At 48.3% G+C, this 26,777-nt stretch overlaps 1 protein-coding gene across 5 annotated transcripts in view; it reads left to right on the plus strand.

The window, feature by feature from the left end:
- Positions 1-221: 221 nt before the first annotated feature.
- Positions 222-26,777, plus strand: part of TRPV4 (transient receptor potential cation channel subfamily V member 4) — a 61,399-nt gene continuing 34,843 nt past the window's right edge. For 2 of the 5 annotated variants that reach the window (XR_014213136.1, XM_082196075.1), the window contains exons 1-2: positions 234-320; positions 24,723-25,137. Coding sequence is in view for 4 of the 5 variants with exons in the window: in XM_082196075.1 (XP_082052201.1) it covers positions 24,761-25,137 (377 nt within the window). In the remaining variant the exon portion in view is untranslated. Of the gene's footprint in view, positions 321-704; positions 785-3,367; positions 3,642-22,752; positions 23,040-24,722; positions 25,138-26,777 lie in introns of those variants that run through there. The other 3 variants (XM_082196076.1, XM_082196078.1, XM_082196077.1) reach the window with 3 other exon arrangements.

The raw sequence follows: 26,777 nt of genomic DNA on the forward strand, positions 1-26,777 counted from the left end.
CACGCCAGGCAGAACTTTAGAGACTTCTCGCCTTTCCTAAACTGCAAAGTCCCCAACGCTGCCGCCTCGCGTCCTAGGGAAGCCCCGTGGCGGATCGGATCTGGCTTCCTTCCGAGCAAACGCTCCGAGGGCGGAGGACGGGACCCAGGCGTCCGGCGCCCCCCTGCGCGCCCGGCTCACGTGGGATGCAGAGAGGAGGAGGCGCTGCTGCCCGGAGGAGGAGGATGGCCCGCCCGCCCGGGGGGCGGAAGGTCAGGCAGGCCGGCCGGCTGCCTGCGCGGTGGGCAGACCTGGCGACGGCTCCTCCGGCGCGGCTCCAGGTAGGGGATCGGGGCCACCGCCCTTCCCCGGGGGGGGGCGGGGGGCTGGTCCCTCTTGCTTTGGCCAAGGCGGGGTGGGGGGTGGGGTGGGTCATTCCCGGGCGGGGCGCCCCCGACCCTCTCCAAGCCTTGAAGGCGCGTCAATGGGAGCCCTGGAGGAGGAGATAGGGCCCGATCCCCGGACGCAAAACTTTCCGTTCGAGCCTTGGCCACGTGCCAGCCTGGGGACCTGAGCTGATGGCGAGCCAAGTGCCCTCTGCACGCGCTCAGAGGCAGCGTCTCCACCCGCTCTTGAAAGGGGAGGAGAGCCGATCCATGGAGCCCCGCGGTTGGGAAGGACTAGGAGGACCCCTGCTCTGATCCAGCCCCCCCTGCTCTTCTTAGAGTCTTCCTGTTCACACGTGCTGCTCTTCTGACCAAGCTAACCCTGCTGGCTCCTTTAAGCCACACCACAACCCTGCCAGGTTGGCCGGGGTCACTCAGGGAGCTTCAGGGTTGAGTGAGGATTTGAATCCGGGTCTCTCCCGGGTCCATCCCTCTAACTGACACAATACACAGCTATGGAAGACTAGCGGGTGGTTTGTGTAGAGAAATGGTGCCTGGCATCTGGGTGTCCAGATTGTGCCTCTGTCTTTTAAAGATCCCACCCCCGGGGGCCACACACGTGCCTGGGAGGGGATGAAGCCTTTGCAAGCGAGGCATGGCTTTACTTCTTCATGCAGTGCATAGTGGAACTACGGAACTCCCTCCCACAGGAGGCAGTGAGGGCCACCAACTCGGATGGCTTCAAAAGAGGCTCAGACAAATTCATGGAGGAGGAGACGGTGCCGGTGGCGCCTAGTGGCCAGGATGGCTCTGCTCTGCCTGCGCAGCTGGAAGAAAGCCATGCTTCTGGATCCCAGTGGCTGGCAAGCCCAGGAGGGGAGGCGGCTCCTGTGACATTTCACACCCCACCTTGCAATCTTCGCCTCTCTTATTCAGCCCTGTCTACACTGAGTGGCAGTGGCTGTCCAGGGTTTCAGGCAGGAACCTGAGACCTTCTGCACACAAAGCAGATGTTCTGCCACTGAGCCACAGACCTCCCTTATTCATGTTCATTCAGGAATAAACTCAAATGGGAATTTACTTCCAAATAAGTTTGCATAGTATTGTGGTGGTGTTTTTTCTGTATGTTTTTTTTTTTAAATACATATATTTTAAAACAACAACAATCCTGTGTGCTTTTGATCCAGAAGCTTTGATATTTCAGTTTTGCTTTCTGTTAAAATCATAAAAAAATATTTCAGAATATGTGGGGGGTTTTCTCCAATTTTTATTTTTGCCATGAAATATAGAATTATAGATTTGTGGAGTTGGAAGGTACCCTGAGGGTCATTTAGTTCAGCCCCCTGCAATGCAGAAATATCGACTAAAGCATCCGTGACAGATGGCCACCCAAGCTCTGCTTAAAAACCTCCAAGGAAGGAGAGTTCCACTACCTCCTGAGGGAGTCCATTCTATGCCAGTTTATAATGGAACCCAAGAGGACATGGTCACTTCCTCTCAAGTTTCTGAGTACTTCCACTTCATCCATCAGTCCCTCCTTGTTGGTGAGGACCAGGTCCAAGACAGATGATCCCCTTGTTGCTTCTTCCACCTTCTGGGAAATGAAATTGTCAGTGAGGCAATGGAGGAATTTGTTGGAATCTTGGCAGAGTATGTGTTCCAACAGATATCGGGATAGTTGCAAGTCTCCCATGCTTACTACATCATTCCTTTTTCGAAAAAAGCTAACGCTACTCTAGGCTGCATTTGTACAGTAGACAAATGAAGAGACGTCATCATCCCACTCTATTCTCCCTTGGCAGTGCTGTGTCTAGTTCTGGGTACCACAATTTAAGAAGGATGTTGACAAGCTGGAATGTGTGCAGAAGAGGGCAACTAAGATGATCAAGGGTCTGGAAACCAAGTCTTATGAGGAATGGTTGAAGGAGGTGGGTTTGTTTAGTCTGCGAAAGAGGAGGCTGAGAGGAGACATGATAGCTATCTTCAAATATTTTAAGGGCTGTCATATGGAGAATTGTTTTCTCCTACTCTGGAGGATAAGACTCAAACCAGTGGTTTCAAATTACAAAAAAGGAGATTCCGACTAAACATTCAGAAAAACTTTCTGATAGTAAGAGCTGTTCTATTATCCATTATTATCTCTTGAAAGGCATTCTGCCTGCGTCGTGGTGTTCCCTGACAGCAATTCATTACATTGATTATTTCTTGTTTATGGATTTATACATACTTTATATAATGATTTTATGATTTGTAAATTTTGGATTATATTCTAACTTCTACTAATAATACATTTACCATACTTATTAGCCATGTGTTGCGGCTGTATCTGAGCAGTAAGAGCTGCTCAACAGTGGAACAGACTCCCACGAGAGGTTGTGGTCTCTCCTTCCTTGGTGGTTTTTAAGCAGAGGTTGGATGGCCCTCTGTCATGGATGCTTTAGCTGAGATTCCTGCATTGCAGGGGCTTGGAATAGATGACCCTTGGGGTCCCTTCCAACTCTATGATTCTATGAATGTTTGGTAATCTCTGCTCTCTCTGCTCCACTGAAAAATTCCTCATCTAAGCCGGTAGGTCAAAGTGTGGACTGACAGGCCTCCAGTTTCTGGAAGCTGCACCTTCTCTTCCAGCAAGGCAGCCAGCTTGGGTTTGCTGCAGGTGTCGCTTGGCACATTCTCCGGCAGGAAGAGAAACGGCACAGGCGATCGCTGTGGTTGTTTCCTCGCCATCCTTGTCTCTTGGTCCTATGTGCTCCGTGAGGTTGTTTCATTTCAGTTCAGGCAGTATGAAGGAAGTGAGGCTTGCTGGGGGAGCCGGCAGGAGTCAGGGTCAGGTGTGGGGCGTCTGCTACAGGGTAGGCTTTGTGGGGAAAGCAGTTCCTTTCCTGAGGGGACATACCAGGAAGTGGGTGGTGGCGCCACCCTCGGTGTGTTCCTACATGCCCCCATAGAAGCAAGGAGTGGTCTAGAGTTCTCTGAGTTGCCACAGATGATTCCATTTGCAGGTGGAGTCAACATTCCTTAGGACTGGAGCTGAATGCTGATCTCCTCTGAGAGACTTTGGCAAATCTTCTCCCCCCCCCCCACTTTGGACGCATTCCTGGTTCCTTGGAATGACGCTTGCAGGAGTCACATTTATTCAGCAACAGCAGAGCAACTAGCAAGAAGCCGGCTTTGGTGGTCCTGTGTGGCACTTGGGAATGAGATTTTGGCCGCAGGGAAACTGAGGCAAGGAAGACATCTCTGTTTGGTGTGTGGGGCCAGCCTCCCGACATTTAGGTAAGCACAAGTGGGGCAGATTTGGGAAGGGGAGAGGGACTCTGTTGAATCCTGGATGGGATGGGGGTGGGCCAGCTATAACGGTTATCAAACAGTGGAATCTCAAGTGGCAAAGTCATCTTGCATGCCAGGAGTCTTGGATGCTATCCAGCATCCTGCTTCTGTAAGGAATCTCGAGAACAGAAATGTAGAGTCCAGGTCAAGGGAAGTCATAGTCTCACTCTTTTCTGCCTTGGTCGGACCACACCTGGAGTGCTGTGTCCCATTCTGGGTGCCACAATTTAAGAAGGTTGCTGACAAACTGAAACATGTTCAGAAGAGGGAGACCAAGATGATTAAGGCTCTGGAAACCAAGCCTTATGAGGAACAGTTGAAGGAGCTGGGGATATTTAGCCAGGAGCAGAGGAAACAGAGAGGAGATATGATGGCTATCTTCAAGTATCTTAAGGGCTGTCACATGGAGGATGGCGCATGCTTGTTTTCTCCTGCTCTGGAGGATAGGACTCAAACCAATGGCTTCAAATTACAAGCAAGGAGATTCCGACTAAACATTCGGATAAACTTTCTGACAGTAAGAGCTGTTTGGCAGTGGAGCAGACTCCCATGGGAGGTGGTGGATTCTCCTACCTTGAAGGTCTTTAAGCAGAGGTTGGATGGCCCTCTGTCATGGATGCTTTAGCTGAGATTCCTGCATTGCAGGGGTTGGACTAGATGACCCTAGGGGTCCCTTCCAACTCTATGATTCTATGAATGTTTGCTGTAGGAAGGTATCATCCAGGCATCAATGCAGTCTTGGAGGTCTATAGCAGACACCCACAGTAAGGTCAGCGTTGTTCCTCTCCTACAATTTTTACCCATATACTCTGAGTCTGCCTTCCATGCTCCAGGTCATAGAAGTATTCAGAAGTGTACACCAGTGTGTTCTGAGGTCTGCAACCACTGTCCTTGCTCATCTGGCCCAGAAGCGGTGTCTGAGGTGAGCTCCAGTGTCACAGCATGGCTCCTGGCAGTCCTGCTTCTGTGCGCCACGTTCCTCCAGGGGTTCATCTCCTGCACTGCGCAATCTTCCTTCTCCCTAGCGGTACCCCCTGCTGCGCTGCTGTTCCAGGACAGCCCTCTCTGCTCTATTGAGAAATTCCTCATCTAAGACAGTAGGTCAAAGTGTGGATTGACAGGCCTCAAGTTTCTGGAAGCTGCACCTTCCCTTCCAGCAAGGCAGCCAGCTTGGGTTTACTGCAGGTGTAGTTTGGCACATTTTCTGGCAGGAAGAGAAATGGCACGGGCGATCACTGTGGTTGTTTCCTCGCCATCCTTGTCTCCTGGTCCTACGTGCTCCATGAGGTTGTTTAATGTTTTAGTTGAGACTCATTCTTTGCAGGGGGTTGGACTAGATGACCCTCGGTGTCCATTCTAACTCCACAATTCTATGATTCTAGGAGAGCTGGGCTTGAGCTTTGCTGCCATCTCGGCTTGGCCTCCTGTTCCCCCATCACTACAGCTGGTGTAGCAAAGATCACAAGCTGTGAATTGGGAGACCTCCAGTTCAATTCTCACCTCTGCCAAAACTCCTAGGAACCTGCCTTGCACTGAGTGAGACACTGGTCCCTCCAGCTCAGCTCTTCCTGCACTGGCTGGCAGCAGCTCTCCAGGGTGTCCAGCAGGGTTCTCTCTGGAGAGGCTGGGGCTTCCTGCAGGCAAACAGAGGCTCTAACAAGGAGCAAAGTCCTTCCCCAAACTCATGACCCTGCAGAAGCTTTGCACCTCCCTCAGCCCCCCACCCCCAATATCTTATTTAAATCATAAGAAATTTGTGGAAATGCTTCAAACACACACAAACGGATAAATGGTTGTTAATAATTAATGTTTGTTTATATCCATGAGAGAATAACCTGCCTGTGCAATATTTGGGGGATTGGACACCCCTGCCCCATACTTGTCAAGCTTTTCCACAGAGGTTTGAGTGTCTGAACTTGTAAAATGGTGGATTCTACCTTTTGCCATTGATGGTTGTGAATGAGTTATACAGAATGAACTTATTCAAAAAAAACCAGAGCACACCAGCCTAGGGGTTGTGGGGGGGGGGGACGGGACATTCCGTTCTCTCTTGATGAGGGAAGGGGGATTTGAATCAGTTCACATTTAGCGGTGAACCTACCTAATTCACAATTTCTGAAATGATCACAATGATCGCAGTGCAGTTCTCCAGCAAAGCAGTGTGTACCAAAATGTCTATATCGATAAAATATGCATGTATGTATACTGGTGAAAATAGCATGCAAAAATTGTATTATTTGAGGGGAAATTGCTTCAGAAATGTGTATATTAAATAGAAGTGCATACAAAAATGAGTTTATTAGGATAAATTTGCAGTAAAATGCTGTTGAATTTTCATGAGGACTTAAAAAATAATAATATGCAACTGAATTTCAGATGGGCAAAATGAGGAACAGAGGAAGTGGACAGATCTGCTCATCCGTACTTTTGACACCCCTTCCCATATGTCAAATCATGACCTTAAGTGCTTAAAACTAGATTTAATGTCACACCCATCACCACAGCCCCACAGGTAGGTTACAGCTATAACCATTTTACAGATGGGGAAGTGTGCACTGTGAATTCCAAAAAGTCAGGACCTGAACCCCGGTCCCCTCAGTTCCAAGTTTGGTGTATACAAGCAGGCAGGCAGCACTTTCAGTGAGGAGTTTGAAAGAGCGCTCACAGAAGGGTCACAGAGCACCTGGAATTTGCGCACACATTTTATTGCATTCCTCAGGGTTTGAAGAAGGATTAAGGGTGGCTGGCGCCATAATAAGTAAACTCTAGTTCATTGGGCTGGGCATTCACTATTGCAGTAAGTTCAATACGAGGTTGGTTGGTATTCCTCTCAATGTTTCCCATGTTAAGTTGCCTCTTTTCCATCTAACTCCACTTCTGACACTTGATTTAGGCAGCTGCACAAAAGTTACGTTTTTCCTCTGCAGAAATGACCTCTGTGTAGGAAACATTGTGGAGCATCTGTGGCCAGCTTAGTGCCCCCCAGACATTTCAAGCTACACCCAGAGTTGCAGCCCAAAACATCTGGAGGGGCCCAAGCCGGCGAAGACGAGTGAGGGCTGCAGCTTGGGGGCTGAGCACCAGCTTGGGACGGCACATGAAAGAGGTGGCAGGATAGACGCTGATAAAATGATGCCTGGCAGGAAGGAAGTGGATAGAGAGTTTTCTCCTTCTCTCATAACGCTAGAAATCGGTTCAAAAACCTCCAAGGAGGAGAGTCTGCCACATTCCACTGTGGAACAGCTCTTACTCTCAGAAAGTTCTCCCTAAGGTTTAGTCTGAATCTCCTTTCTTGTAACTGATTCAGGTCCCACCTTCCAGAGCAGGAGAAAACAAGCTTGCTCCTTCCTCCATGAGACATCGCTTCAGGTATGTGAAGGTGGCTGTCCATCCTGCCACCTCTCAGTCTTCTCTTCTTTGGCTTAGCCATCCAGGCCAGGCCCAGTGGAAGCAGCCTTCCAGGCTGGCCGGCCAGGGACTCCTGCCGGGGTGCGTTAGGACCCCTCCTTCTCTGATGAATAGATTTCTGCTGCTTCTCCCATCCTGTGCTGCCAGACGTTCAGCCCCGATGAAGTCACTGCCTACGGTGACTCCCTGGCGAAGCTCAGAGCCTCCCTGTTTGCTCTGGGCCGTTGCCTCCCTCCCTCCCTCCCTCCCACCCGGCTGCTGTCCTGGAGCTGGAGAACAGAGCCTGGCTCTGTGCAGCTGGACATGAGGCCTGAATCCCCAGACCTGTGAAATTCTACAAACGGCTTAAGCAAACAGGACGGTCAGGAGGAGGGGAGGGAGAGGGGGACGGGGAGGCCAAACTGAATCAGTCCCTTGTGCTGCTGTCACCTCAGCAGGCCGGCCCTCCTGCCTATGGGGCTGAGCAGGCAAACTCCGCCTGGGGCAGCGCTCCAATCACTGCCTCCCTCTGGAGCAGGCCACTTCTCTGGGACTTTGACCACTCCAATGCGACGCTGCCTGCCCCACCTCAGCCCTCCCCGTCCCCCGCACTGGAGGGTGTGGCCTCAGATACACACCCGCCTTCCCCACACCTGGTGCCCTCAAGCGGCTCCTAGCAGTAGCACCCCAGCACCCAGGTGACGCTGGGGCTGAGGGCAACATAGTCAGTGAGTTGGGTGGGACCCCAAGGGTCATTCAGTCCAACCCCCTGCAATGCAGGGATCTGGAGGCTGCCAGGTTGGGGGCGGCCGATATAGACAGGCTGCCTGCCTTTAAGTGCCCAGCGTGCTTGGTTTTGAGTTTTGTAGTCTGTTTCCGCTTAGAAAGAAAGAAAGAAAGAAAGAAAGAAAGAAAAGATAAGGGCAGAAGATCATGTCTGAATTGACACTGGGGTAGGATTCCGTTTTCAGGGCATCTGAAAGCCCCTACGTCTTATTGGTTTATTCAGCTGTGATTCCTGCACTGCTGGGGGTTGGATTAGATGACCCCTGAGGTCCCCCTTCCAACTACAGTTCTGTGATTCTGCTTTAATGATTGTATTTGTATCCTGCCTATTTTGCCCAAGGAGCACAAGGTAGAGTACCTGGTTCTCCCTGATCCTGTGGGGCAGGTGAGGCGAAGGGGGGCCGTGGCTGGCCTGAGCTTCAGGTTCAAGGGGCTTTCGAACCCTGGTCTCTCCCAGGCCCTAGTCTGACATGCTGAATACTGCACCACTTTTTGGAAGCATTGGTCCAGCAGCCCCACCCTCCATCTTTCCACGCCCTCCATTCTCAAACAGAAACTCTCTAGGGAAGATGATCCCCAGGCAGAGACTGAAGGGCTGGGAGTTGCAGGCTGCTTTCAGGATCCATCATAAACCTTACTATTTCTTTTGATTTGATTAAATATTTGGATTCCGCTTTTCCAACAACAAATGTTGAGTTCAAAGCTTTTTAATGTTTTTAATGTTTGATGTTTTATCGTGTTTTTAATATTCTGTTGGGAGCTGCCCAGAGTGGCTGGGGAAACCCAGTCAGATGGGCGGCATACAAATAATGAAATTATTATTATTATTATTATTATTATTATTATTATTATTATTATTATGGCTCCCAGTAGTCACAACAGCAGCAGCAGCAAAAAGCAGCAAACATTGCAAGCAGGGTAGCAGAAAAACAAAGCAGACACATTCATTGGAACAGTTAATGCAATTCAATAAAGTCATGGTAATTCAAAATATCGGAAAGAGCTGCTGAGCACCAGCCCCGAGACAGGGGACACCCTCTCTCTTCCGATATGTGGCTTTGCCTCCTACAAAAGCCGTCCCCTCCCACCATGGGGACGCCAACTTCTTCCAGCCGAGGGGCAGCCAGTCCAGAACGTTGTTAGCTGTACCACGCTATTAGGCTCCGCCACGGCTCTGCCCCAGAGCCTCGCGGGAGGCGAGCCAGGCTGGAAATAAGCAGCAACGCTCCTCCTGGCCCGTGTCCCTCTGATGTGGTCTCCCGCCCCTTGTGGTTCTGTGGGCTGAATGGAGGGAGCCTCCTCCCATCTGACCATTGGCAACCCTCTCTGTTTTCTGGATTGCTTTCTATAGTAACACGGGTGGAGGCCCAGCTGCAGGCTGCCGTTAACCAACCCCCCATGTGTGCTTCTAGGCTATCACCAGCAGGAAAAATAGCACAGAAATCTCTGTCCCGCAATAAAGCCTGTGTGGTGTAGTGGTTTGAGTGGCAGACTTAGGGCTGGGAGGCCAGGGTTCGAATCCCCACCCAGCCACGAAGCTTACTGAGTGTCCTTGGGCTGGCCATTGCCTCTCAGCCTAGCAGACCTCACAGGGCTGTTGTGAGGATAAACCGGGGAGGAGTGGGGCATCCACCAGAGTCACATCTAGCAATATGGGTTGGCACCTTTCCTAAATTCCCTGTCCTGAAGGGGAAGGGGAGGGGGCATTTATTGGAATTAATGTACCTTCTTAAAATCAATGAAACACGTTTTTTAGACCAAGTGGAGAGGAGGAGAACTATGCATTCCACCTTGATAGTTTATAAAATGATGCCCTGGAGAGATTTGAGAGAGAGAGAGAGAAGTCCCCCCCGCCTAACCCTAGAACTTGCGGGCATCCCATGAAGTTGAATGTTGAAAGATTCAGGGCAGATTAAATAAAGTGTATAGTTTAACCATGGAACTCACAGCAGCGATGGGCCACCAGACTGGACAGCTTCATGGAGTCGGGGCGCCAGTGGCGCCTGGCCACAATGGCTGTGGTCTGCCTCCAGCAGTGCTTCTGGGGGGGGGGGTGCTCTTGTGCTCAAGTCCTGCTTATGGGCTTTCCATCGGGGCATCTGGCTGGCCCTATGAGAACAGAGTGCCAAACTGGCCTCATCCAGAAGGCTCTTCTTACTTTCTTACGATTTCTATGCACCCCTGTTTCTGAGTGGTGAGGTTTCTGAGCGGTGGCGGCCTGTGCCTTGACTTTGGTGTCCTTGGAAGGAAGGGAAGGTGACTGGAGGCTGATGTTGTTTCTGTGGTACAGTGGTACCCCGCAAGACGAACGCCTCGCGAGACGAAAAACTCGCAAAACGAAGAGACTTGCGGAACGAATTAATTTCGTCTTGCGAGGCACCACTGTATTAGGCATTATTTGCATATCTGTCCAGGCTGTGCTTGAGATGGAAGGGTCAATAGCATCAACACTCCTAACTGATCCTGCTCTACACTCAACACCACGACTTGTTGCAGAGAGCAAGTTTCAGAGGGCAAGTCAGGCCACTGCCTGGTTTGGGACTGTTTTTCCACGATTGCCAGCCATTCTCCTCCAGACCTGCCTGCTTCTGGAAGGATCTCCAGCCATTTAGTATCTGTGGCAACACATTAGCTGTCCATGGCCATCTCTTGAGTTATCCAGAAGCTCATTCTCCAAAATACTGTGTGTCTGTGCAAGGCTAAAGTGGTCCACCTGGTATGACCTCTTCAGTGGACTTTTTTTGCAACAAAAGTCACAAAATTGGGGTAGGTAGAAGGCCCCCAAATCTATTTAATGTAAACTCAATATCATTACTGTATTTAGTTTTTTTGGACAACAGTAAAATGTGAAAAAACAGAGCAGGTTCTTGCCAAGTGGAATGCATAGTTGCAAATGAGGAATTATTAGATTGAACCTGGGAGGAAGGCAGCTTAGTCTGGGAACCCAGGTGAGGAACTACGCAGTCACAGGGACAAAGTGTGTTCTTGGACAAACAGGACGAAGCCTCTTCTCAAATTCTGAGCAAGAATATATAACAGATTCCCAGAAACGAAACACTCCAACTGAAAGCAGAACAACCCGGCATCAAACTTATGTGACTATTTGTCACCAGATCAGAACTGACACTGGAACAATGGTCACTGACCCCTGGCCCCAGAGGTGGCGTGGGGAGGCTCCGTGCCTCTTTTTACCAGACAAATATGGGGTGGGGCCTGTGTGCGGTCAGGACCCCGTGTCAGGCAGGTTGGGAAGCAGTCCTGGAAAAGGCTGGTGGCGAAAAACTCTCCAAGTGATCGTCCAATGAGCCTGAATCGCTTAGCTTCCATCAAATTTCCGATATTTGGCTTCAACTGCTAATTTCAAGTTAAGGATATGTAAAAACAGCAGCAAGACTGAGATAAAGAGAGAGAACTGTGTGGTTATATGCACTGTTGCACTTATTCCATTCTCAAGCAGCAGAATTTAAAAAAAAATCTGACGGGGGAAAAACAGGCAGCCCATAAATACAGTAGGGATTTCTGCATGCTGTGGGAGTGTCTAGGCATATATTGGTTCCTAAATATATATTTTAAACCCCTAAAACTGCCCAGCAAAGACCCATGTTCAGTGACTTCTAAGATCTGTGGAATATTAAGGAGGGAGCGCAGGGGAAAGCAAAAATAAAATACTACTGCAGCACGCCAGTCTCCGAGTGCTGGGAGACTCCAGGAGTTCCTGCACTTTCCCCAGGGTTGGGTTTCCTTGGAAAGAAGGTGAACATGGTTTTATTTACTCAGATACAATCTGAGGACAGGATGGAGGGGTATAGCAGATCCCACCTCTGTATACCATAGAATCATAGAATCATAGAGTTGGAATAGACCACAAGGGCCATCGAGTCCAACCCCCTGCCAAGCAGGAAACACCATCAGAGCACTCCTGACATATGGTTGTCAAGCCTCTGCTTAAAGACCTCCAAAGTAGGAGACTCCACCACACTCCTTGGCAGCAAATTCCACTGTCGAACAGCTCTTACTGTCAGGAAGTTCTTCCTAATGTTTAGGTGGAATCTTCTTTCTTGTAGTTTGGATCCATTGCTCCGTGTCTGCTTCTCTGGAGCAGCAGAAAACAACCTTTCTCCCTCCTCTATGTGACATCCTTTTATATATTTGAACATGGCTATCATATCACCCCTTAACCTCCTCTTCTCCAGGCTAAACATGCCCAGTTCCCTTAGCCGTTCCTCATAAGACATCATTTCCAGGCCTTTGACCATTTTGGTTGCCCTCCTCTGGACACGTTCCAGTTTGCCAGTGTCCTTCTTGAACTGTGGTGCCCAGAACTGAACACAGTACTCCAGGTGAGGTATGACCAGAGCAGAATACAGTGGCACTATTACTTCCCTTGATCTAGATGCTATACTCCTATTGATGCAGCCCAGAATTGCATTGGCTTTTTTAGCTGCCGCGTCACACTGTTGGCTCATGTCAAGTTTGTGGTCAACCAAGACTCCTAGATCCTTTTCACATGTACTGCTCTCAAGCCAGGTGTCACCCATCTTGTATGTGTGCCTCTCATTTTTTTTGCCCAAGTGCAATACTTTACATTTCTCCCTGTTAAGGTTCATCTTGTTTGTTTTGGCCCAGTTCTCTAATCTGTCAAGGTTGTTTTGAAGTGTGATCCTGTCCTCTGGGGTGTTAGCCACCCCTCCCAGTTTGGTGTCATCTGCAAATTTGATCAGGATGCCCTTGAGTCCATCATCCAAGTCGTTGATAAAGATGTTGAATAAGACCGGGCCCAAGACAGAATCCTGTGGCACCCCACTAGTCACTCTTCTCCAGGATGAAGAGGAACCATTGATGAGCACCCTTTGGGTTCGGTCAGTCAGCCAGTTACAAATCCACTGAGTGGTAGCATAGTCAAGACCGCATTTTACCAGCTTCTTTACAAGAATATCATGGGGCACCTTGTCGAATGCCTTGCTGAAATCAAGGTAGGCTACATCCACTGCGTTCCCTTCATCTACCAGGCTTGTAATTCTGTCAAAAAACGAGATCAGGTTAGTCTGACATGACTTATTTTTCAGAAATCCATGCTGACTATTGGTGATCACAGCATTCCTTTCTAGGTGCTCACAGACTGTTTGCTTAATGATCTGCTCCAGAATCTTCCCTGGTATTGATGTCAGACTGACTGGGCGATAATTATTTGGGTCCTCTCTTTCCCCCCTTTTGAAAATAGGGACAACATTTGCCCTCCTCCAGTCTGCCGGGACTTCGCCAGTTCTCCAGGAATTCTCAAAGATGACTGCCAGTGGTTCTGAGATCACCAAAAATGTAGTGGATTCCATAGCTACCATCAATTGTGTAGTGGATCCCTTCTACGTATACCAATTGTGGCAGATCCCAACTGCATACACACTCTAATAAGCACTGCAAGTTATCTTTTTGGATTTTGTGTGAAGAAAAACATTGGTACTTGGAGACTGAGACAGAGGTTGAACTAATAAGAAAGATTTTATAGAACAAAGTTGATAAAACAGCATGCATCAGGAGGCAATGTTCTTTCAGGAAACAGTTAACCTATTAATAATTATACTAAATCAAAAGGAGGTGACAGGCTTCTAATCAAACACAGCTTCTTTTAAACTTCAGTTGCTGTTCAGTTATTTCACTTCAGGTAAATTTTACAGGTTTTTAGGTTTTAGATGGTAAATTCTTAGCTTATTTCCAATTTTGTTACTTCAGTTTCTTAAACTTAATTGTGTAGGTCAGGGGTCGGCAACCTAAGGCCCATGGGCCACAAGCGGCCCATGGGGGTCATTTAACTGGCCCATGGACACCCACCCGTTCGGGGACCCCCGCCACCCGCCTGGCGCTAAACTGGCGCTCCTGCAGCCAATGGGAAGCTGCGCACGCCTCCTCCGTGCCGGAAGGAGCGCCGGAAATAGCGTTTGCACATTCATGTGCGTGCGCACTGTGGCCCACCGCGGCGTCTGCAGGACCATGAACCGGCCCAAGCCACGAAAACTCTGCCAACCCCTGGCATAGGCGTTTCAGCCTAATACTTTGGTTCTTAAACAAGGCACTACATTCTGTCAGCTTCCCCGCCTTATAGCAATCACACACCTGGGGTACTTCTAGCAGTATAACAGACCCAGGGGGTCCCCTCATCCCTCTTCACTGGCTTGGGATTCTTCTCTCCCCTCATGACTGACAGGAGACCCAAGGAGATGCTATCCTCACAGCTCTACTTCTCCTGGCTCAGACTCAGCCCTCCAGTCCACTCCTGTCTGAATACTTTCCCTAGGCATTACACTGTCCTCCAGTCTAAGCTCAGAGGCTCCTTCTTCTAGCTGTAGATATTTTCCTAAGCGTGGTTGTTCCACACAGACCAGACCCAGCTCTCCTTCTCTCCCTCCGGCTCTCTCTTCAACCATCTCACCATCTGAGCTCTTTCTCAGAAATTAGTCCTTTTATACTCCCTCCCAAAGTGCTGGCTCCACCCCCTCTGACTAGCTGTCTTGGTAGCCAATCAGAGAGAGGCTCCAGCCCTCTGGTGGAGTTCTGAGGAACTGCAGCCCCAGCCCCTGCTCTGGCTCAGCTGTCCTTCACGAGGGGCTCACAGCATCCACAGCCCAGCAGCTCTTGCTTCCTCAGTGGACAGCTTTGAGGTCAAGCGCAGAGCAAGTCATGCCTGTGTCTCCTCAGCCCAAATGCGCAGGCCTCTCCCATGCATGCCCCGCTGGGCCTCAGATTCTCCATCCTAGGAGGATGTGGCATCTAGCCAGGTGAGGGGGGAACAGGTCCACAGCTGTTCACTTCAGACCCGCAAAGGCCTTCTGAATGGAAACACGACCGGAAGCCTGGAAGTTTCTGGCAGGACATTAATCTTGAAAGTCACAATAGGCGGCTGCTTTGTGTCTGGCGTCTGCAGGGGACTCCGCCCGCCCCCTGGGCACAGGGTACAAAGGGCATCCCAGCTTTAGGGACAGAGGTGGGGGGAGCTGTGACGCAGTGCAGGAAGGCAGCATGTTTTGCACCCCACCCGCTCCGGTCTTTGTGTCGGAGAGAAAGGGGGGTCCCCCTGGGACTGAGCTCAGAGCTGGGAGGATCCCCCAAAGTCACCCAGTGCAGGGAGAGAGGACTGCTTGCCCAGCCTGACAGGCCCCTGCGCTTTTGGCTGGGTGGTGAAGAATGGCCAGGGGTTCCAGTGAGAATGACTTGGTGGATTGGGCCCCTCTGAAGCCCTGTGTGTTCCACTCTGAGCACCAAAACACCTTGCGCTGGGAAAGGGCTTGTGGAGGAGAGGTCCCCACAGTGACTAGCCATGGGGGGGGGCAGCACAGGTGTGGGGAGGGTGGCTGCTCTTGCACTCCTGCCCTCTTTGGGGGCTTCCCATCGGGGCACCTGGGGGGCCACAGGATGATGGACTCAAAGGGCCGTCTCATGTTAAATATGCATAATAGGTTTTTTAAATAATAATAATGACAATGATGTGGCATCAGAACTACTAGGAAGAAAACATACTCAAAGTTGTATGATGTAAGAGCTGCACAAAAGCTGTGTTTTCCAAATAAATAGAGGGAAGATTGTGTAGAAAAATAAATGCAGCAAATCACATTGTGAAAGCCAAATTTCTCCATTTCATTGGAGGAAAGAACATTTTGTGTTTCTGAACCTCATCGAATCCCAGAATTGTAGAGTTAGAAGGGATCCTGAGGGTCATCTAGACCAACCCCCTGCAATGCAGGAATTTCAGCTAAAACTGGATGCATAAGAAATGAAATTCCAACAAACAGCCTTCCTTACCCCCAGAGACACGTAATTTGTGTGTTCATTTCTCTGCCATAGCCAGTGTCCACATATTCTGGTACCACAATGAGAGGTTTAATCCCTTTAGTGTCTTCCATTTCTGGCCCATGGAAGGTCTTAGGGATGGAGAGCTTTGTTTCGTCTCCAGGCAGTCTTTTGCAGACAGCTGTGGCCTCCACCACCTTTGAATTACTCCATGTTGCTTATATTCCATTGTAATTTGGCCTCTTTGGACCAGGCCTCTGATGCCTTCTGAACAGCACCTCGTTTTCTCAGCCCTCGACAAAGAACTAACATTTTTATTCTTAATAAGACTGGGCAGCTGGAGAGGCTTGGCGTTTGCTGCTGCCCTCGAAATCACAAATCCTCTGCCATCCAGAGGCACCATCCTTGCGGCCTCTTCCAGCCAGGCAGGGCCAACCGACAACAGGAAGGGAAATGAATCATCGGTGCTTCAGGTGTGTCTGAAAAGCAAACGGGAGCATGCCCAGTGGGTGGCCCCAAATTTCAGTGGCCAGCAAGCCAACGGAACGGGAACAAACGGGCCTCTGTGTGCCTTCAGGCTGAGCTCACGGCCTGGCATCTCCCTAGAGGCCGGGGCTGCCTCCCTTTCCCACCCTTTCTAGCTGATAAACCTTTGTGCATTTGGTGGCTAAACTTGGACAGCCAGGGTGGTGTATCAGACTGGGACCTGGGAGATCAGGGTTCAAATGTGCACTTGGCAATGAGGCTCATGGAGCGACCCAGAAGCCTGCCCCTGCCTCTCAGGGTCGTTATGGGGATTCCGTGGGGAGAGAGAGGGCCAGGTGTGCTGCCTTGAGCTCCATGGATGAAAAGGTGGCATAGGAATGGAATGGAAACATCACCATAATAACTAATAATAAATAATTTTGCATTCTTGCCATATCAAGAATTATAATAAGGTTTTAATTCAGTGTTTTGTTATCCCTGGAGGGCAGCAGACATAGCAGGAAGTCCTGTGTCTTTCCACAACAAATTTCTCCCCTAGTTTAGAGCATCAGAAGAGGCTTCTGGATCAGGCCAGGGACCCATCTCGTCCAGCATCCGGTTCTCACAGGGGCCAACCAGACCAATTCACATATTGCTTTGAAAATATAATATTTGATATATTGTAAAGGATCTTGGCTGCATGCAATAAACTTGTCTTAACTTGACTATTTCCTTCCCCCCAAGCCAGCGTGGCCAGAGGTTGCTGGTGATGGAGCTGTGTGGCCCCACAGCCTCCGGAAGGGGGGTACAGGTTCCCCATTGCTGCCCTGGAGCTTTCCCAGGTTGCCCCCTAAGAAGAGAAGTGCTTTTCGAAAACCTGCCAGACTCTGCAGAGAACCAGCTTCTCTTTTTTTTTTTGCAGATAAATATTTTATTAGTTTTCTAAAAGTAAAGAAAAAAAGAATGAAATACTAAAGCATAAGAATAAAGAACAAGAATAGCAACACAAGACAGATATACCATATATACAAATAAAAAGTTTTCCACCTGTCAAATTAACATAGTCGTTTCTTCCTGGACTTCCTTCAACCCGCCCGTAAATCTTCCGCAATAAAATTCTAATATACACATTACCTAGTATGTATTGTCATTAGACATTCTTCTACCTCTATTTACCTTGGACAATACCTCTTCCTCTTTCACAGTGCTTCTCTGAATCCCCTTAACGTTATTTGACCTTCACTAAGATGCTCCAAGTAATCCACATATTTCCCCCAGTCCTTGACAAACTTTTGGTCTCTTAAATGTCTGATCTTTCCAGTCAATCTGTCCAAATCCGCGTAGTCTAGTAACTTCGATCTCCACTCCTCTATTGTTGGCATTTCCTTTTTTTTCCACTTCTGAGCAAGGACTATCCTTGCTGCTGTTACTGCATAATACATAAATTTGTGGTCTTTCTTCTTAATTTCATTCCCTAGTATTCCTAGCAGGAAAATTTCGGGTTTTTTGGTAAACGTATATTTTAGAACCTTTTTTAATTCAATATATACTTCCTCCCAATATTCTCTCACTCTCCTGCACTCCCACCACATGTGATAAAAAACACCCTCCTTCTCTTCACACTTCCAACATTTGCTGTCTACTTTGTACATTTTTGACAATTTCGCAGGTGTTATGTACCACCTGTAAAACATCTTCATGACGTTCTCTTTCACCGTCATACACGCAGTGAAATCCAGACCCTCTTTCCATACATTCTCCCAATCTTCAAATTGTATAGCGTGGCCCACATCATTGGCCCATCGAATCATTACTGTCTTAACTTCTTCGTCTGCCAAATTCCAATCCAACAACATCTTATACATTCTAGATATTATTTTCACCTCGCTATTTATAATTTCTGTCTGGAATTTTGATTCTTTATCTGCGTACCCTCTATCTTTGGCCTCTTTTCTAAACATCTCGTTAACTTGGACATGGTGCAACCAGTCATACACGTACCCCTTAATCTGCTCATACGGTTTTAATTTCCATTTCCCATTCTCTTTCGTTAGCAGTTGTTCATATGTTGCCCAGTCTCCACTCATATTGATTTTCTTGAGGCTCATCACTTCGAGGGGTGAAAGCCAGTGTGGGATCTTAGGTTCTAATATGTACTTATATCTTTCCCATACTTCGATAAGTGGGCCTCTAAAAATGTGATTTTCAAACCCCTTATGCATTTTCCTCTTACCACACCACAGATAGGCATGCCAGCCGAATCTGTTATTAAAACCCTCTAAATCGAGTAACTCCTTATTCTTTAGCTTGGCCCAATCTTTTATCCAGCAGAGACATACTGCCTCATAGTAGAGTCCCAAGTCCGGTAAGGCAAAGCCTCCCCTTTCCCTTCTATCTGTCAACAGTTTATATTTTATACGGGGTTTTTTGCCCTGCCATATAAATCTTGATAGTACTCTCTGCCATTCCTTGAACACTCTACTCCCCTTAATTATGGGAATGGTCTGAAATAAAAATAATACCCTCGGTAATACATTCATTTTAATAGTATTGATCCTTCCCCAAAGAGACAGTTTCAGTCTTCCCCATGCTTCCAGGTCTTTTCTTATTTCTCTCCACACTGGCTCATAATTATTTTTAAATAAGTCTATATTTTTAGGCGTAAGCCAAATCCCCAAATATTTTATTTTCTTAACCACCTGTATCTGTGACTGTTCTTGGATTATTTCTATTGTTCTTTGATCTATATTCTTTACCATCATCTTTGTTTTCCTCTTATTTAATTTAAAGCCTGCTATTTCTCCAAATTGGTCTATTTCCTTTAGGATTTCTTCTATTGTAGTTATTGGGTCTTCCGTCATGATGACTAAATCGTCTGCAAATGCTTTGGTCTTATAAGCGTGTTGTCCAATTGTCACTCCTTTAATTTTCCCGTTTTGTCTGATTGAATTCAGAAGTACTTCCAATACCATTATGAACAGCAACGGGGAGAGTGGACATCCCTGTCGTGTTCCCTTCTGTATCTTTATTTCTTCTGTCACAATATTGTTTATGATCATTTTGGCCTTTTGATCTCTGTATATTGCGTTCACTCCATTAAAAAAATATCTGCCTACATCCAGGTGTTCTAAGTTCTTCATCATAAAGTCCCACGCCACATTGTCGAACGCTTTTTCCGCGTCTACAAACATCATTATCACCTGCTTATCGATTCTAACCGATAGGAATTCTAGCATATTAACTATATTTCTTATATTGTCCCTCATATTTCTGCCTGGAAGAAATCCGGCCTGGTCTTTGTGAATAATTTCCACCAATATGGACTTCAGTCTTCTTGCTAGAATACCTGAAAATATTTTGTAGTCCGTGTTCAACAACGAGATTGGCCTATAGTTGTTAACCTGGGTTAAATCTGTGTCCTGCTTCGGGATGAGAGTAATGAACGCCTCCTTCCAGGTCTCTGGGATTTCTCCTTTTCTTAAAGCATTATTCATAGTCTCCTTCAAAGGATTCACAAGTACAGATTTCATCTCTTTGTAGTAACTTGCTGTGAATCCATCGGGTCCCGGAGCCTTCCCTCTTTTTAGATCTTTAATTACCTCCTCTATCTCTTCTGTTTCAATTAACTTATTCAATCGTTGCTTCTTATCAATTGGGATTTTCTGCACCATTTTCTCTTTCAGAAATCTTTCTATCTTCCTTGAGTTGTTTCTATCTTTCTTTTTGTAGAGGCTTCTATAGTAATCTAGAAACTCTTTCCTAATTCCTTTTGGATCAGTAACCTCTTCTCCCTCTATTATAATTCTATTTATTGTACTTTGTTCTTTTCTCTTCTTAATCTGCCACGCCAACCACTTTCCAGATTTATTTGAGAATTCGAAGCTCTTTTGTCTTAACTTTTTAACATTCCACTCTATCTCTCTATTTATTATCGCAGCAAATTGGGCTTGGAGAATTTTTATGTTTTCTTTTATTCTCTGAGAGTTGGGTTTTCGAATTAATTTTTGTTCACTGTCCATAATCTGCCTTAAGATTTCCTCTTTTCCTTTCTCTCTGTTCCTATTTTTGATCGAATTCTGTTGGATAAAGTATCCTCTTATCACAGCTTTGCTGGCGTCCCAGACTACGTTAATGTTTGTACCTTTATCTCGATTATCCATGAAATATTCTGATAACTTTTTATGCGCATTTTCTACAATTCTTTGATCATTTAAGAGATAATCCTTTAGTCTCCATCTGAAAGTTCTTCTGTCATAGCTCTCCAGTTCCCATTCTATCGGACTGTGATCAGAGATTACTCTCGGTTTTATTTCAACTTGTTTTACCCTAGGACAAAGTTCATTTGATATCCAGACCTGATCAATCCGTGACATCGAGTGATGTGGCTCGGAATGGAATGTATATTGCTTGTCCAATGGATGTCTTCTCAGACATCCAGAGAACCAGCTTCTCACTCTCATTTCTTTGCTGCATCAAGTTATTGGAGGATTTTAAGCAGAGGTCGCGTGTCCACCTGTCAGGGATTCTTCAGCTGTGATTCCTGCTTTGCAGCAGTGATGGACTAAATGACCCTTGGTAGTCCCTTCCAACTCTACAATTCTGTGATTCCAAGTCCCTCTTTCCCCTCTCTAGGTCCCCCCCCCCCAAGCTTGAGGGCTTCCCAAGAGGTCCTTGGCTGTTCATGGCAGGAAATGCCCCTTTGGTCGGATTCAGGGCTTATTCTCAGGTTGTTTGCTCCTACGACAACCTTGCATGGCGGGTTGCTTCTGACCTCTAGAATTTGCCCCCTGCCCCCTCATTGTTGGAAAGCTTGTGAAGGTGTATCGAATAAGATCACACCTGCCAAAAGGAAAAGGTGCTTTGTTTTGCAGAACTGCTTCATGGCACACTCAGATGTGCATTTTTTTCAAGAAAAACTGGAGGGCTTTGTGAGAGAAGCCTTTTTGCTAAACTGGTGCTCCCCAGCTGATTGGGGTGATGGGAGTTGAAAAAGGCTGCTGTGGGGGGCTGCAGCTTCTCCTCCTGTTACAACACCCCTAAACAACACCCTGTGAAAAGGAGGGGGGATCCCAGGCTGCCCCAACCCCAGATGAGCAGAGCCCTTGGGCAAGTTGACTGGATGGGACTTGGCAGCCACCAAGTGTAATGACAGGCTGCATAATGAGAAGTATGCAAAGCCAGCGCGGTGCCTCTCCCAGGAGAGAGCTTGTCAGACAAGGCTGCCGCCAAGTAGAAAATCACAGGGGGATGGTGGCTTTTGCAGGTCTCCCCCCGCCCCCCCTGTCCTGCCAGAACTTGGAGGAAAGGCTGCACAGAACTGTCTTTGCCTTGATTACACGCGGAAGAGAAGAGGCAGAAGGCTTGGCCCTTTGGCAGACACCTTCACCTTTTATTGTGACTGTCAGACTTGCGGCTCCAACTGTTGGAGGGCAAAATTCCTTCTCTCTCCTACCCCCCCCCCCGGGGGGGGAGATTTCTAGTTTCAGCCCTGAAGTTTGTTTACAATCCTGGTGCTTAGTTACTAGACCAGAAGCATGTGCAGAGGGCCTTCCCATCACCGCTACATCACTGCAACAGGTTTCAACTTCTTAGCAAGGATTCAGACCTCATTACCATAGCAATGGTTGAAATTAAAAGCACCACCTTGGATTTACTCCAGAGTGAAGTGTTTTGAATGCTCTGAAAGTGCTTTATTAATTCATTGGAGGTTTTTAAGAAGAGGTTGGATGGCCACCTGTCAGGGATTCTTCAGTTGAGATTCCTGCATTGTAGGGGGTTGGACTAGATGACCCCTTGGGGTACCTTCCTACTATTCTGTGATTCTAATTATTTAGCCTGCTTCCTTTGCGGAAGTCTGGACCCAAAGCATCATCTAGTCCAATCCCCTGCAATGCAGGAATCACAACTATTTCTATTATTATTAGTAGTAGTATCATTGGTCACATGTTGCCGACTGGGGAGGCTTTCTGAGCTGGGGAGGCTGCCCGGGGGTGTTTGTGATGGTGGCTGCAATACCTGGGCGTTGGCCTCTTTCAGCTCTGTGGGAGTGGGCCCTGAGCAGAGATGTGTAGAGCTGCTCACTCAGTCTCAGAGCATCCACCAGAGAACACAGGTTAGCAGCAGGTGGACTGAGAAGTCATGGTAGATCTCTGGGCAACTTGCAGGAAGGATTTAGCAGCAACAGCCTCAAAATGACTTGCTCCGGATTAGGCTGGTGAAATGAAGAGAGCTAAGCCAGAGGTTGACTCTGGTGGGAAAGGATGGTAGGATCAGTTCCTTTCTGGTCCTGAAAACAAATCCCTGGGCTCAGAACCAGAGCTGGACTTTGGGCCTCAAAGGTGCCGCCCGCTGCCTCTCACACTTCATTCTAAAAAGTGGTTGTGGTGCCTCCAATACTTGTGCCCAGTGCAACTGAGCTGGCCATGCCCCCCTAAATCTGCCTCTGTCAGAATGTGCTCAGAGGCAGCCTTTTCTTCCTTAGCACACAATTTGCTGTTCCGGAAATCTTTGCCTTGGTGACGGAGCAGCTCAGGGCCTCCTGAAACTTCAAATCCTCCTGCCTCTCTACATCCCGAGGAAGCTGGACTTTGGGTGGGGTTGGGCTGGTGAAAGCTGCCCTTGTTTCCTTGCCCTGCTGGCGTCTGTGCCTTAGAGCAACCACATCTGGGCGTGGGTGGGCTGGTGGCCAGCCCCACCGTCCTCCCCTCAGCGCTCTTTGAAGCAGGCCCTGGTGGGGCGGCTGGCAGATGGGACAGAGCAGCAGCAGCAGCGTAGAGCTCCTCCAGCCTCCCTCCTTTCCCCAGTTCCTCCCCACATCACTCTCCTGTGTGCCTACGGAGCACATCTGGCACATGGAAATTGTTGCCGTTTCAGCCCAGGAGGACGAGCGCCAGGCAAATCCAGCTTCTTTGCACTCGAGAGCCCAAGGTGGGTGGTATTTGGAACGCAATTAGAGTTTCAGGTGGGATGGGGATTTGCACCCAGAGCCAGGTCTGAAGTTAGGCTGGGGTGGTGGGGTCCTTGCCTTTGCAGGCATCATCCAGACCCTTTCTTGGCACAGGAACACAGGAGCTGACTTTTCCTGAGTCAGACTCCTGGTGTCTACACTGACTGGCAGCAGCCCTTGGGGGTTTCAGGCAGCCAGTGGTCTTTGCCATCGCTTCCTGATCCCTTTCAGTGGCAATGCCTGGGATTGAACCCAGGCTCTTCTGCAGGCATGGCAGATGCTGCGCCACTGAGCTCTGGCCTTCTGCACCTTCAGCTTTCATTTAAAACAGCCAAAGGAACCCAACACAGCAAGTTTCTAGTCCTCTTCGTTCTGGAGGAACAAACAGGTGTTGTTTTGCCCTAATGGCTTGGTAAGAGTTAAAACTGCTCCCGCCACAGAGTTCCAAGGTGATTGACAAGCCCTTGGTGCTGGGGGGGGGGAATTCGCTGAAAGTTTTAAAAGTGAAATCAATTTAAGCAGATTAGTCTACCTGCAGTTGGCACTGCAGTTCCATACAGATTTACAGGCTCTCGCCCACCTCCCAGTGTACACTTTTAGTAGAAATGATTTCAAGACATTTTGGTGACTGTGGCAGAAATCCCATGGGGATTCCGTAGGGACTACAGGAACTGACCCTTTGGTTCTTTTTTGATGTATCCAAATTTTGCCATTTGGGGCATAGGCAGGAATATGTTTGTCTGGAATATGTCTTCAAAAAATGAAAACAAGGGATTCCCTGAGCTTACAGAGTCCTTCCTAGGACCACGCCCCGCCCCCAACTGTCATTACTAAATATGTGAGCACACAACATGAAAGCTTGGATGCGCTAAAGGTCTTTGGACACGGATGTGAGGCTGCAGCTAGGATTTCAGCAGCTTAGCAATGGGACATAAGAAGAGGCAGAGGCCATCTCGCCCAGCCTCCTGTTCTGACAGGATTTGCCAAGGGCTCCCTGCGCTCCTGTGGTTTCCAGAGACTGTGGAGGCAGAGCAGAGCCATGGTGGCTAACAGCCCTTGATAGCCCTCTCTTCTTCTAAAGTCATCCAAGATGGTGTTCCTCGCAGCCTCCTCCCCAGTTCAGCTCTGCGCTGCATGAAGAAGGACTTTCTTTTCTCTGTCCTGGCTGAATCCTCCAACATGCAGCTTCGTGGGATGTCCAGGAGTTGTTGTTGGGGGGGGGGAGCTTCTTACTCACTTTGTCTCTAAAATAAAAAGTCCCAAATGCCGCAACCTTTCTTCATAGGATCCTTTTAGTGGCCCTTTTCTGAACCTTGAAAAGCTTGAGAAATCTGCATTTGGCTGTGTAATACATATATAACTTATGGACTTTGGCTAATCTGGAGGAAAATGCAGACAAGCCGCACATTTCCAGGGGGGTGGAGAACCCACAAGACTTTGGACTTAGATGCTCCACACTCTACATCCGGATGTCTTGATTTATATTGACATGCCACCTTTTCTTTCTCTTATTATTTATTGCTTGCTTGCTTTGTATATACCATATGATATAATCTCCTGCTACTGCCCTTTTGGGTTGTTAACAATGTTAAGAAAGATTTGCAAAAATTGTGGCACGCTCCCTTCTGTTCTGTATTTTATTCCATTCCTTTCCCCTCTCCCAGACCAGGTGTGACCCTCTCTGCCCCTCGCCACAGCCCTCATGGCAAATCTGGAAGACGCGGCCCACGCCAGCCCCAGTGAGTCTGCCGAGAGTCCGAGTGAGGAGCTTTCCCCACAGAACGACTCCTTCCCACTCTCCTCACTGGCCAACCTGTTTGAGAATGAGGAGGGAGCCCCCTCGGCCGAGGCTGCGCGAAGCCCCCCAGGAGCTGGGGATGGAAAGCAGAACCTCCGGATGAAATTCCACGGGGCTTTCCGCAAGGGTGTTCCAAACCCCATGGACCTGCTGGAGTCCACCATCTATGAGTCTTCGGTCGTGCCGGGACCCAAGAAAGCCCCCATGGACTCCCTCTTTGACTACGGCACTTACCGCCATCACCCGAGTGACAACAAGCGGAGGCGCAAGAAGGCCCTGGAGTGAGTATGGCGGCTGGTCCGGCTGGATGGTGGCGTCTTCTTGGGCTGCAAAGGGGCTGGGAGCTGAACTCCCTTGGCTGGTGCTGGGTCGGGGCAAGCCGTTCAGCCTCAGAATATAGAATGTAGGATGCAGAACTGCCGGGGTGGAAGGGAGCCAAAGGGCCATCTAGTCCAGGACTCCTGCAATACAGGGGTCACAGCTAAAGAATCCGTGACCAGTGGACAGCCAAGCTCTGCTTAGAAACCTCCAAGGAAGGAGTCTCCACAGCCTCCTGAGGGAGCCCATTCCATTGTCAAACGGCTCTTACTGTCAGAATGTTCTGCATAATGTTTAGCTTTAGTTCTTCCTAATATTTAGTCAGAATCTCCTTTCATCTGCAGAATATATCCCAAAGAACATTTTTTTAAAACCCAGAAAAAGGGAGCAGTCAGAAAAAAGCGTAACGATGATTCACCCTTCACCAGCAGGTCTCAGGGCAAGTTAAAAAGAGGGTCTGTAGGGAAGAAGCCGGGCTGACCTGAGTCCTTTACAGCTTTAAACACAAACACCTTGATTTGGGCCCAGAAACAAACTGGGGTTGTACAAAATCTAAAGGGAACCCCGGCCAGTAATCTGGCTGCTGAGCCACAACTATATGCTGCCCCTGGGAGCTTACACTGAAGGGTGGCTCTTAAATAATAATAATAATAATAATAATAATAATAATAATAATAATAATAATAATAATTATTATTATTATTATTATTATTATTCTATTCTTATTAAATTTTTATACCCCCCTCCTTCTGAAGATCACAGGGTGGTTCACAACATAAAAATACAAACAGAGTATCTGTAATGTCTGAAAAGTCTGTCCTGGGTATGAGATGCATAATTTCTAAGGAAGATCCCTGGAGTTCTGTATTTCCGTCTGGACCTTCCCACTTTTTGCGGTTAATTTCCTGAACAAGTTGAAAATTGGGGGGTGGGAGGAAGGGAGTGAGGAACGACCGCTAACACAGTTTTGAAACACCACTAGAAAACAAGCATTTTGCAGGATTCACCACGAAAGGGCATTTTTGCAAGACTGTTTCTCCAAACGAATGTCTTGGGTGGTGGGATACATTCCCATGAGGGGCCATTTATCACCTAAGCAAACAATTGGCAGAGTGTATTGCAAAAGGCAGTGTGTGCACTGACTTGGCAGGACATCAAATTCAGGATGAAAAAGGGTGTTTCATTCCCCCCTCCTTCAAATTCTGACACTAAAAATGTACCCTGTTGGTACATTTTGGTAACAGAGGGAAAAAAGCAAGAGGGAGAATTGGGTTTAGGAAGCGATACTTGGAGCCCAGAAGAGCTGGTCCCTGTAATTGGTGATGTGATGATAAAGAGAGGATCCTTGAGCATGTGAAGAATGCCCCCCCTCTCTCTCACCTCACCTGGATTGGATAGCCCAACTTGAAACCCAGCAAGGGCTCCTTCCCCTCCCCCGCTAGGGAGAGCATCTTGTTCCCACATGGTTCTTTGGGGCAGGTGTGGCAGGAGTGGCGCCTGGTCAAAGAGTCCTCTGTCGAGCCCTCCTGCCTTGGCTGTGGATGGGCCTGGGGGGGGGGGAGAGGCAGGGTTGCACCAGCTAGATGAAAGGGCTGCTTGAGGA

The sequence above is a fragment of the Podarcis vaucheri genome, assembly GCF_965113315.1.
Source record: "Podarcis vaucheri genome assembly, chromosome: 13".
Classification (NCBI taxonomy): domain Eukaryota; kingdom Metazoa; phylum Chordata; class Lepidosauria; order Squamata; family Lacertidae; genus Podarcis; species Podarcis vaucheri.